At 45.5% G+C, this 11,433-nt stretch overlaps 1 protein-coding gene across 1 annotated transcript; it reads right to left on the bottom strand.

The window, feature by feature from the left end:
• Nucleotides 1–332: 332 nt before the first annotated feature.
• Nucleotides 333–8,294, bottom strand: GPRC5D (G protein-coupled receptor class C group 5 member D). The gene is given in 6 exon segments (XM_030841443.2): nt 333–415; nt 1,763–1,819; nt 7,419–7,603; nt 7,605–8,059; nt 8,062–8,177; nt 8,180–8,294. Coding segments are annotated over 6 exon segments (1,011 nt in total).
• Between the last annotated feature and the right edge of the window lie 3,139 nt (nt 8,295–11,433).

Below are 11,433 nucleotides of genomic sequence, written 5' to 3'. Positions count from 1 at the left end.
ACTAAGATCCCACATGCCGTGGGGCAACTAAGCCTGTGTGCCACAACTACTGAGCTCCAGTGCCGGAACAAAGATCCCGCGTGCAACTAGGACCAAACGCAGCCAAGAAAAAGAATGAAGAAAGAGACACATAGTCACAGTAGGGTGGCCAGCAAGATTGTAATTATGCTTGAAGGGGCAGTGTCCTGATGAAGGGTCCAGATGGATGGAGAGGACTGTGTGGAAGGGAAGGAAGGATGAGCCGATGTTTCGCTGGCAGATGGGCTTCCCGGTGGCCCATCCTACGTTAGGATGATCTGCTGGGTTTTCACTACCCGTGTTTCCTGTGGACTTTATAATTCTGCATCTTGCTGAAGGCTTACTTTAGCCCAAGGGATGAAATCCTCCTGTGTGGGATCAACAGTCTGCAAAAGAAGAAATGCCACCATCAGCTTTCTGAGGCAACATAGGGGATAATACTCTCCAAAACTATGCTTGAAATATTATAATTTCACCATCATTTAATCTTTTGATAATTAAAAAAAGAAAAAACTGTTGAGCCTACCCATATCACAACTACTTTGCCATCTTCCCTCTTAGCCATTAACAAGAATGTTTTTGCAGGATTACTGGAAACTGAAAATAATCCGAGAAATTCTTGGTGGGGATAGTAAAGATTTTCTCATCGTGTAAAGGCCCTCTGGAGGATTAATTACAGCAAATGATATAGCTATGTCCTGGTCTGTGTGTCATTCCAGGAAAAGGCAAATTCTCAGATAACAGACCAGAGGGTTTAACCTAGTTAGAGTTGCCTAGTACAGTTCATTGAACAAACAGCCTGAGCATGGCTTTCCCTCTCGGATCTTAGTGACTTGTGATCCTTATAATAAAACAATTGTGTCCCAAAGTGGTATTTTTAGCTGTTCGGATTTGTGTGTCTTCAAGCCATCACGGCACAAATCCAAGTTACTTCCAGTCCTACTCAGCTGTGTCCCTCTGTTTTTGCAGGCAAGGATTAAAATTGGTACACCCGGGCTTCCCTGGTGGCGCAGTGGTTGAGAGTCCGCCTGCCGATGCAGGGGACGCGGGTTCGTGCCCTGGTCCGGCAAGATCCCACATGCCCCGGAGCGGCTGGGCCCGTGAGCCATGGCCGCTGAGCCTGCGTGTCCGGAGCCTGTGCTCCGCAACGGGAGAGGCCACAGCAGTGAGAGGCCCACGTACCATAAAAAAAAATAATAATAATTTTAAAAAATTGGTACACCCATCTGGGCATCCAGATGATGCTGACAGACCCAGCCCAGTTCTCGGGGCAGCCTGGGCTGCTGGAGCTAGACAGTGACTCAGAGAGGCAGCCAACATGGCCCAGAGGATACATTTAGACAACTGATAATAAGAACAGATCTGACACTCATACATATTTATAATCCCCTGTCGTCCCCAAGGCAAAAAGCCGTGAGCTTGCATCTCTTCACCCTCACACAAACCCTTCAAGCTGCCTTTTCTTTCAGGGACATTCACCTGCATCAGAATATAGCGCCATGGGGGATGGGGAGGGCCTCCTGCAGAGGCAAAGGCATGATTTAGCTTTGCTGCACTGCCCTGGTGTGGATTCAGTCTGGATGGCTCAAGCTCCCATGCCTGGAGGGATGACCCTGCCCTGCCTCTCCTCGCTCAGGTCAGTACAGCCACTGGAGATGAAGACTGACTGCTCTCCTAAGGAAGGACTGAGTTGCTCTGTGCTTCCCTGGAGAATGCAGACGAGCACACCTACCTGCTGCTGAGTTGGGGGTACCATATTCGGTTACTGCTACTTCCTCCTCAGCTCCATCACTGTCTCGGGCTGAAAGTCAAAGGAGGGAAGGGCTGGCTTAGTGTCACGGATTTACCTGGAAACAGCACAGGAGGACTAAGAGACTCAATGGCTTGCAAAGAGGCTCCTGACCCTTTGAAAAGGAATTCTCCACTGAGGCTGTGTGTGTGTGTGTGTGTGTGTGTTTTAATCTGTGATTTTTTTTTTTTTTTTTTTTGCGGTACGCGGGCCTCTCACTGTTGTGGCCTCTCCCGTTGCGGAGCACAGGCTCCGGATGCGCAGGCTCAGCAGCCATGGCTCACGGGCCCAGCCGCTCCGCGGCATGTGGGATCCTCCCGGACCCGGGCACGAACCCGTGTCCTCTGCATCGGCAGGCGGACTCTCAACCACTGCGCCACCAGGGAAGCCCCTAATCTGTGATTTTAAAAAGAGTGTTTTTAAAGCTTCTGAGGAAGGTTGCCTAGGGATCACATTTGTGTGCTCAGGAGAAGCACGTCTGTGTTTAGTAACTGAAGAGGCTGAAGGCTCATCATCACTTTCTACAGAAAAAGCATTAGCACGGGCTCAGGGTCTTTGTACCTTCGTGACCTTGGGCATCTCACTGTCTTCAGCAGTAAAATAAAAGGCCTTCACTACATCATCTCTAAAGTCCCTTTAGCCTTGATACTCTTCAAGCTTTGGTTCAATTTTAAAAACTGGACATAGGGAATTCCCTGACGGTCCAGTTGTTCGGGCTCTGCACTTCCACTGCAGGGGGCATGGTTTCGACCCTTGATCTGGGAATTAAGATCCCGCAGGCTGTGCCGTGTGGCCAAAAAAAAAAGAAAAGAAAAAAACTGGACATAATTTTTAAAGACCATTTTATACTGTCGTAGAATAATCACACATGGTTGTTTAATATCTGTCTCCTCAACAAGCCTGTAAGCTCTGTGAAGGCAGGAGCTGCGTCTGTCTCTTAGACCAGGTCCTTGCTCGATACATAGTTGTCCTTTGATGGTCTGGGACGTAGCCGTGTCATTTTGTTCCTGCTTGGTGGCTGCAGCGCTGAGAGCATGGACTGTTCTGCCCTCTCACTTGTTAGCTGCGTTACCTGCAGTCAAGTTCCTTAATGTTTTGTTGCCTCTGTTTCCTGATGGGAGTTTCATGATGATCATAATAGTCAATCTATCTCATACGGTTGCTTTGAAGATTAAATCTATCAATATCTATAAAGCCCTTGGAATAGGACATGAAGTATAGAAAGCACCATAGTGCTTCCCTTTGTATATTATTATTGGCGGTGGTGTTGGTGGTATAGTTATAATCGAAGCTCCGACATCCTTCTCCTACTGGTGTTTTTTAGAGGGATTGAATCCCGTGAAAATAAAACATTCTTCTTTCAGCAGAAATGAGCTGAATCCTTGGTTTAACTTTGTGCCTTGCAGCATAACAAGGCTCCTTCCCACTCAGCCCCTTGGTAACCCGTGTTCCTCCAATACTCTCATCAGACCAGATCATAATCAGAGAAGCCTAGTTCTCCAACTTGACTTATTGTTCATGAATTTACCAAAAAGTCGAGTGTTTCTCTCTATTAATCCTGCCACCAGCTCCTGGTATGGATCCGAGCTGAGTAAGTAAGACCTTACATTGATACCTGGAGGGGGCAGGGACACTGTGACCATCACTTCACTACGAGGAGCCTAAGTTCCCAGAGGCTGGGGAGCTTGGTTGGGTCTCAACGTTGGTAAGAAGCAGAGCTGAGCCTCGAAGACAGGGCATGTGAGGACAGGGTCTGCACCCTTTCTGCTGTCACCCAAGCATAATGACAAGGAGAAGGTCATTATCCTTGCCTGGTCTGTCCTCACACCAAGCAAATCTTGCCCAGACCACGTCTTCTTCTGTACTTTACGCCAGTTCACTCTTTGTGACCTGTAGCTCTAGAGGGTGACAAAGAGAGGTTTTCAGGCTTGTCCCCCTGAAAGAACAAACAAAAATGACACTGCCTGGGACCATCCAAATTTGGTTTCTCCTAGTAAGGTGGGCACCTTGAAGCAAAAAATGTTGAGAATTGTCCAAAAAAGGCTATGTTTGCCAGAACTTGGTATGCCTGGTACTTGCTGTAAGGAAAACAATCTGAAGGACCTCTGTTTGCAAGAACATTTTTCTCTCGTTTTACATCATTTGATATTCATTGACCCATTTTTACATTTCATAGCCTCATTATTTCTGTCTTAATACCTTCAAAAAATCATACTAGATTTGTCTGTAGATATTTAAACACAGGATAGAAAAAATGCCCACAATTATGTGATCCTTTAAAACATACAGGGGTCTTGCTTTTAGCAAACTTGATATAACAATATTCTAATTCATCTAAAACAGATAAAGCAGACAATGATTAGAACAGGAGTTTCCCTTCATAAACAAAGATTCATAGCTGATAGTCCATATTTAAGGTCCTTGCAAATTACATCACATTTAAAATTCTCAGTTAAAAGAGCATTTGATTTTAAAAGTTCAATCAGACTACAGTTTTTTTGTTTTTGTTTTTTTTTGGCGGTACGCGGGCCTCTCACTGTTGTGGCCTCTCCCGTTGCGGAGCACAGGCTCCGGATGTGCAGGCTCAGCGGCCATGGCTCACGGGCCCAGCCGCTCCGCGGCATGTGGGACCCTCCCGGACCGGGGCACGAACCCGCGTCCCCTGCATCGGCAGGCGGACTCTCAACCACTGCGCCACCAGGGAAGCCCCAGTCTAGTTTTTAAGAAACACATTTATAACATGGGGCAAAGAATATTTATACCCTTTTGTTTGGTGTTTTGTAGTAATATGCCTGATTTCATTTTCATTCTCCATCAAGATGTTTTTATATCTTCGAACTAAGTCCCTAAGCCACTTCCGAGAGATAAAGACTAATCTTTTGAAAGACTTCCAAGGAAATGAAGTCCTTAATCCGCTTTGCTCATCTATTTCAGTGGGTACCAACTCTTAGTTTCATAGTTAATCTAAATGCTTTGTGCTTCGATTTGAGTCTCTTTCCACCCATCGTCTTTAGCTGGAGACAGAAAGCAGGACAGCAACCTCTTGGAGAGAGGTATTCATACGTGTGAAATTCCCTGCTAATTCCCTCTTGTCTAACTCTTCTTTCAACGGAATAATTCTGGTCTCACAACCCAGTGGTAAATCAAATAATTATGTGACTGGAGTCATAGCTATAAATCAGAAGAGTCACATGACAGATGCACACCTCATGGACTGTTGTGTTTCAGTACAGAGTTTAGAGAGAACCTGAATGTCCATGAGAAAGACACATAGAGCTTAAGAACTACCACCTCAGTTTCATTGTCCTAACCTTTCCACGTAGGTCTGATGTTATAACCCCTTCATCATCTCTGTGGTTTTCCACCCAGCCTCTCCCACACTTCTCATCAGTGGATCTCAGTGCTGGAAAGGGTATTTTTGTCAGACTGACAGGTGCTGAGAACAATGGCCTGATTGTTCCAGTTGACCACTTGTCTGTTTACACAGCACTACGATTGTTTCTCAGGCAAACAAAAACAGACACCCCTGAGCTGGGCTCCCACTGTCAGCTCACGACCTACAGCAACACTTAGGATTTTCTTTTTGTTACTGTTGTTATACTGTACTGGTCTGACTCTTATTTATTTTGTATCTCTTTGTATGTTTTTCCTAGCTAGGTGTCATCCTGTACTTTTTCTTGCGTTTTAATCTTTCTTCTAATTTTTGATATTTGTACTTTTTCTAGGTGACCTAAATTCTGATTTCCTTCTCTAAGCTTAAGTTTCTGGTTATTCTGCCTAGTTTTGGAGAGCAATCTATATGTTCTTTTCTACACTATCGATTTTTTTTCTGCCACAAAATATTGAGCTACGTTGACAATGATTATCACTGGCAGAAATGGATTTTCTAACCACGCTCCAGTAATAAGGATAGTTATAAGGAAACACTGTGCTTTTGAAAGCTCTTGCTTTTCCACTAAGACACTTCTTAGAACACTTTAAACACCTGCCTAGTCTTTTGGGCGTATGGAAAATTGATCATTACAAGTCCCAGTGGGTTTTGGGTATTATGAAACTCTAAGAACTTTCTCTCTCTCTCTCTGACTTTTGTTTCCTGGAAACATAACAGCAACAAAGCAAACAAAAGAAGTTTTATCCTATTTTTCGGTGAGAACTATAAGAAGTAGTTTCAAGAAAGATAGACCCGGGCTTCCCTGGTGGCGCAGTGGTTGAGAGTCCGCCTGCCGATGCAGGGGACACGGGTGCGTGACCCGGTCCGGGAAGATCCCACATGCCGCGGAGCGGCTGGGCCCGTGAGCCATGGCCGCTGAGCCTGCGCGTCCGGAGCCTGTGCTCCGCAACGGGAGAGGCCACGGCAATGAGAGGCCCGCGTACCACAAAAAAAAAAAAAAAAAAAAAAGAAAGATAGACTCTGCAATTCTGCCCCAAACCTCACATCATCAAAAGCAATGAAAAACTCTTAAAAGAAGGATGTATAGTGTCAATTTCCAACTCGTGGTCAACTGAACTGAAAAGAATTAGTGGATGCTTCCATCTGAACAGGATTGAATTTGAGTATGTAATTAGCCATAGATTACAGCTCAGAAAAGTGTCTGATTTAAAAGGAAACCTTCTATTCATGTTTTTGAGCCTGGTGAGCATCATGTGTGCTATACAATATATAAAATAACATCATCTTTGCACATTAGAAATACACTGTGAGAAATCAGATGCCTATTAAGACACAAAATTTGATGTAAAACTGTGATGCTGGGTTATGAATAATAGGCCAGATATTTCAGAAAGGGCTTAATGAGTTTTGACGTATTTCCAGATAACCGAAATTAGCCACTAATTCCCCCCGTTTGTTGGGGTCCAAGCCTCCTTGTTATCATGGATAATATATTTTATTCTTTAACAGCATATAGTCAGGTGGCTCGGTCTTATATAAGGATACAAATCCGACCCAGAAATTATGATGAAAATGTCACATAAGCAAGTTCTTTATTTCTATTAATGATGACACATCTGAGACTCTTGCTCAGAATTCTGACTTCATGGCTCCTCCTGTCACTTCGTGTAAACCTCGAAGGCTTTCAAGGAGTGAATGATTTGCAAAGTAGGAATCCAGAAGTCGTTGGGCTTTGAGACTCTAATGAGGTGATGAGTCGTACAGATCAGTCTGTTATGATATCTGGGCAAGTCAGCTTTGAGACTTAAATTTGAAAAATGTCAGTCACTGGTGCCAGGGTTGCTCTTGCACTTGATGACCAGAACATCTGCACTTAGCATGATGTGTCATGCAATGGCATGGCCCACGCCTAATCTGGGGCTGGTGAACTCATTTTATAGTGGGTGCCTTTCTTTATCCAGCATGAATACTCAGAGCCACACCCTTTCTATTTAGGGCCTTTGAATCATTTCTGTCTTGGCCTCTCCCCATAAATCTCTGTATTTCGGAGGAACTGATTATTCAGAAAAGTTTAACCTTGACTCTGAGTGTCCCCGTCTCCAGGCTTGAGCTATGTCGTCACCCACCTAAATTCTGACCATTCCCTTTTCTTTCCTCTTGCCCTGTTTTTTCTCCTGCTTCTCTTACGGGAGAGCTTCCCCAAGCTCCCCAGGAAAGTACCTCTTGAGAGTTGCTGATTCTCCGCTCTGAAGCTGCGTTCCTAAGCTGGGAGTGGGCAGGCATTGCCTTGCAGAGGGCAATCCTGCTGACACGATCTCTAGAGAAAGCACAGCTCTGGTATGAAGTACAGCAGCAGGAAGACCCACGCATTGGTGACCAGGGCGATGCAGAGGACAGGGTCGTCCCGTTGGGTTGCCTCTCATGAGCATGGAGACCCACACCACCCATATGATGATGGAGATGAGCGCGGTGAGGAAGATGAGCCTTCTGCGCCGCTTCCAATCCTCACACGGCCCACAGAAGGTGGCTTTGGAGACGAAGAACGTAAGGGCCAGCAGGAAGAGCACATAAACCAGGAGGACCGCGAAGTCCACGTTGAGTTGACAGGGTGTCATATCCATAAACATCGTACCTCTGGTCACGATGAGAGTCACATACTCAGTGGCGATGATCGTCTGCAACAGGCTGACACCGATAGCAATGCACAGAATCGTCGTCCAAGAGGAGGACACTTGACCCCAGACCAGCTTCACCAGGTTGGAGGCATGAGTCAAGAGTCACGAGAAACAGACAGCAAAGAGGACCCCAAAGAGAAAGTAGCGGAGGGGGGCAGTCTGCTGGTTGAGCTGGATGAGGAAGGCAGAAAAGCAAGGCTGAGGAGCCCCAGCCCACCCAGGAGGAAGAGGAACTGGGTGGGGAGGACATTCCACTGGCTGCGGTCTTGAACCCTTCTCATGAGGAAGAGAAATGCCGGGGTGGCAAAACCGTAACTGCTATGCCAATTGATGCCAGGGACTCCAGAACAATGCCCCATGCTCCCGCGGTGTCACAGAGGAAGTAACAGTCCCCAGTGGACTCTTCGCAGTCCTCATTCATGGTGACTTGTAGGTGGACCTCACGAGAATGGTCTTGTGTTCCCGTGCAAAAAAAAAAAAAAAAAAGGAGCAAACATAACTTCATAACTTTACCTGCACCCTCAAGAACCCCTGTTGGGTAGTCTTGGGCAGGACACTATAATATCTCTGATTCCCACATGAAGACACCTGGACCTACTGAATGAAATAGCTCAAAACTATCAACCCCTCCAAACTATCCTAGCTCTATCCTGCTGGGAAAGGAGAACCATCTTCGCTTAGGGGCTCCAGAAAACTCATGAATTTTCATGTCATAATTTCCACCAAGGCTTTCTGAAGGCTAAGGCAGGATCTTTTTCATAAAAATCGGGCATGTGACAACGTTTGCATGATGGTTAGGACTCCAGTTATAGCAGGCTGCAGAACAAGGGTTGTCAACATTAATGGACCATTTGATCATTCAAGACATGAGGCACTGCTCGAAGGAGACAGGCAGATGATTTTTCCCAGTCATTTTAATGACTCTTCCTTCTTTTAATTCAAGTCAATCCAAGACAGCGCATTACAGTTAAATACCCACTGTTGGTCTGTCGAAGAATTTTACAAAAAGGTCTCTGCCTTCGATTAACTTTTTGGAGAGTTTAGCACCAAACTCTACGCCTTGCCTGGGGTTGTCTAGAAAAACATCACATATATTCATTTGGAAACAAGTACCTTGCAGCTGAATACCCCTAGCTCTACTCCCCTTCAGCTATTCCCAAGCCAGCTACCTGGAGTGACCCAGGCTGACAGCTGAGGGCATGGCCCCTTCAGTCCCACTTACCTCCTCTGCGTGCACGCTGGAGGCTGAGACTGTAGTGGCTGCGAGGTTGTAACTGCCAATGAGTAAGAAGGAGACAACCTCAGCGTCTTTAATCTCTCCCCAAACGGGCAGAAGGATGGAGGCCCGCACTCGGGTTCCTGCAGGGCCTATAAAGGGGTGTGGCTTTAGGAAAGACCGCCCCCTCCCCACAGCCTCCCATGTGACCTGGAGGCTGCGAGAGGCCCTCTGTTGGGCTCACGTGAGGACACTTCATTCTTCTTCTGACCTGCTCCCTAAAAAGCCATCTCCAGTCTTCCCCACATCTTGATCATAAGACCCAAAAAAGCATCCATCCCAGAGGAATAAGATGTTTACTGGGCCGTAAAGAAGGGTCACACACATCAAAAGGGCCAGTGGTTGGCATCAGTGTGAATTAGGGGAAATTTGTCTTCTCTGCTCTGCCCGTTTCTTTTCCTCTCCTGTGGAGGTGGTTCCTCAGGCTTTGGCTGCCCATCAGGTGGGGTCCCTACCTGGACCAGCTCTTCCGGGATTGCCAAAGCCTTTGGTATAATTTCCCGCTCTCCTTGCTCTCCTCACCCCCATCAGAACGTACTCTTTCTCGGTCTCATTCCATTGGGGCTTTCCCAGGGCCCAAGATAGAAGAACTTGCAGTTAAAAGTTCCAGCTGATATTGGTATAACATATTCTTTTTCTCTGTGGTGACGAATAATAGAGCGCGCAGTACAGGGTCCAGGCTATACTGACTGCAGGCCACCCCCCAAGCTCCCCTTCAAATTTACTTAACTCCTTGGTTCTTTTCCTGGATACTTGCCTTTTAAAAAAATGTTTGGAGGTTTTCCTTGCTTTCATTTTTTAAATGAACTATTATTTTAATTTTATTTTTTAAAATTTTTTATCGGGGTATAGTTGATTTACAATGTTGTGTTAGTTTGTGCTGTACGGAAAAGTGAATCAGTTATACATATATCCACTCTTTTTTTAGATTCCTTTCCCGAATAGGCTATTACAGAGTATTGAGTAGAGTTCCCTGTGCTAGATATTAGGTCCCTATTAGTTATCCACAATTAATTTTAAAAAATTGAAGTATAGTTGATTTACAATGTTATGTTAGATTCTGGTATACAGCAAAGTGGTTCAGAGATATATATATCTTTGCTGTTTATATATGTTCTTTTTCATGTTCTTTTCTGTTATGGTTTATTACAGGATATTGAATATATGGATATTTGCATTTGACAGAGGACTCCTGAAGACCCCAATCAGTGCTTGTTAGCGTGGTTTCAAGTGTCCCTGTGAACTGGCCCCTCCCTCCCCCATCCAACCATATCTCCTTCAGGTCTGCTGACCCTGTGTTTTATTCACGTTGGTTTTCTCTCTCCCATCTGCTTGCCTTCTCTTAGGGGTGTCCCTGTCCTGAACTACCGTTTGCTTTCCTCCCACTTATCCTCTGTGCTCAATTCCCATTGATCCTGCTTCCTACCCAAATATACTTTCCCTACATCTGACGTCTAGTTCATCTTACCTCCTCTGTGAGCTTCCCTGATCACTCTGGCCCTCACTGATCACTCCTGCCAGGAACTCTACAACATGTAGGGTCTGTGTTGTCCAAAATTATGGAAATAATATTTTCTTCCCATTTTATTTGTATTAATCAATTTATTAATAACTATAAGCAATAAATGAATTTAAATAATACATCTATTAATTACTTTTATTTGTAGTGGTCTCATCCCCTTGATTAGACTTGTAGTTGCTTGGAGGTTAGGCTCCACATTTTATGTCCCCATAGCACCTGGCCCTGTGGGGAGCACCTCCTAGGTGATGGATGGGTTGATTAATTGAAGGATTCTAATGATAGAATTCCAGGCCATGTGAAGGTACTTTTTAGCAGTGTGGTTTTCCAACCAATGCTTTTAAATGGAAACCACCTGCAAGTAAATCAGAATCTTAACAAACCCTGGACAAATTCATTCTGCAGTGGTGTTCTATCATATAAAGGCTCTTTAACTTTATTTTTTATTTTTTAAAACTTATTTATTTATGACTGCATTAGGTCTTTGTTGCTGTGCGCAGGCTTTCTCTAGTTGAGGTGAGCGGGGGCTACTCTTCTTTGTGGTGCGCGGGCTTCTCATTGCGGTGGCTTCTCTTGTGGAGCACGGGCTCTAGGCACGTGGGCTTCAGTAGTTGTGGCACCTGGGCTCAGCAGTTGTGGCTTGCGGGCTCTAGAGCGCAGGCTCAGCAGTTGTGGCTTGAGGGCTTAGTTGCTCCACAGCATGTGGGATCTTCCTGGACCAGGGCTCAAACCTGTGTCCCCTGCATTGGCAGGCGGATTCTTAAC

Source organism: Globicephala melas, chromosome 10 (genome assembly GCF_963455315.2).
Source record: "Globicephala melas chromosome 10, mGloMel1.2, whole genome shotgun sequence".
In the NCBI taxonomy this organism is placed as follows: domain Eukaryota; kingdom Metazoa; phylum Chordata; class Mammalia; order Artiodactyla; family Delphinidae; genus Globicephala; species Globicephala melas.
This window is presented reverse-complemented; position numbering and strand designations above follow the sequence as displayed.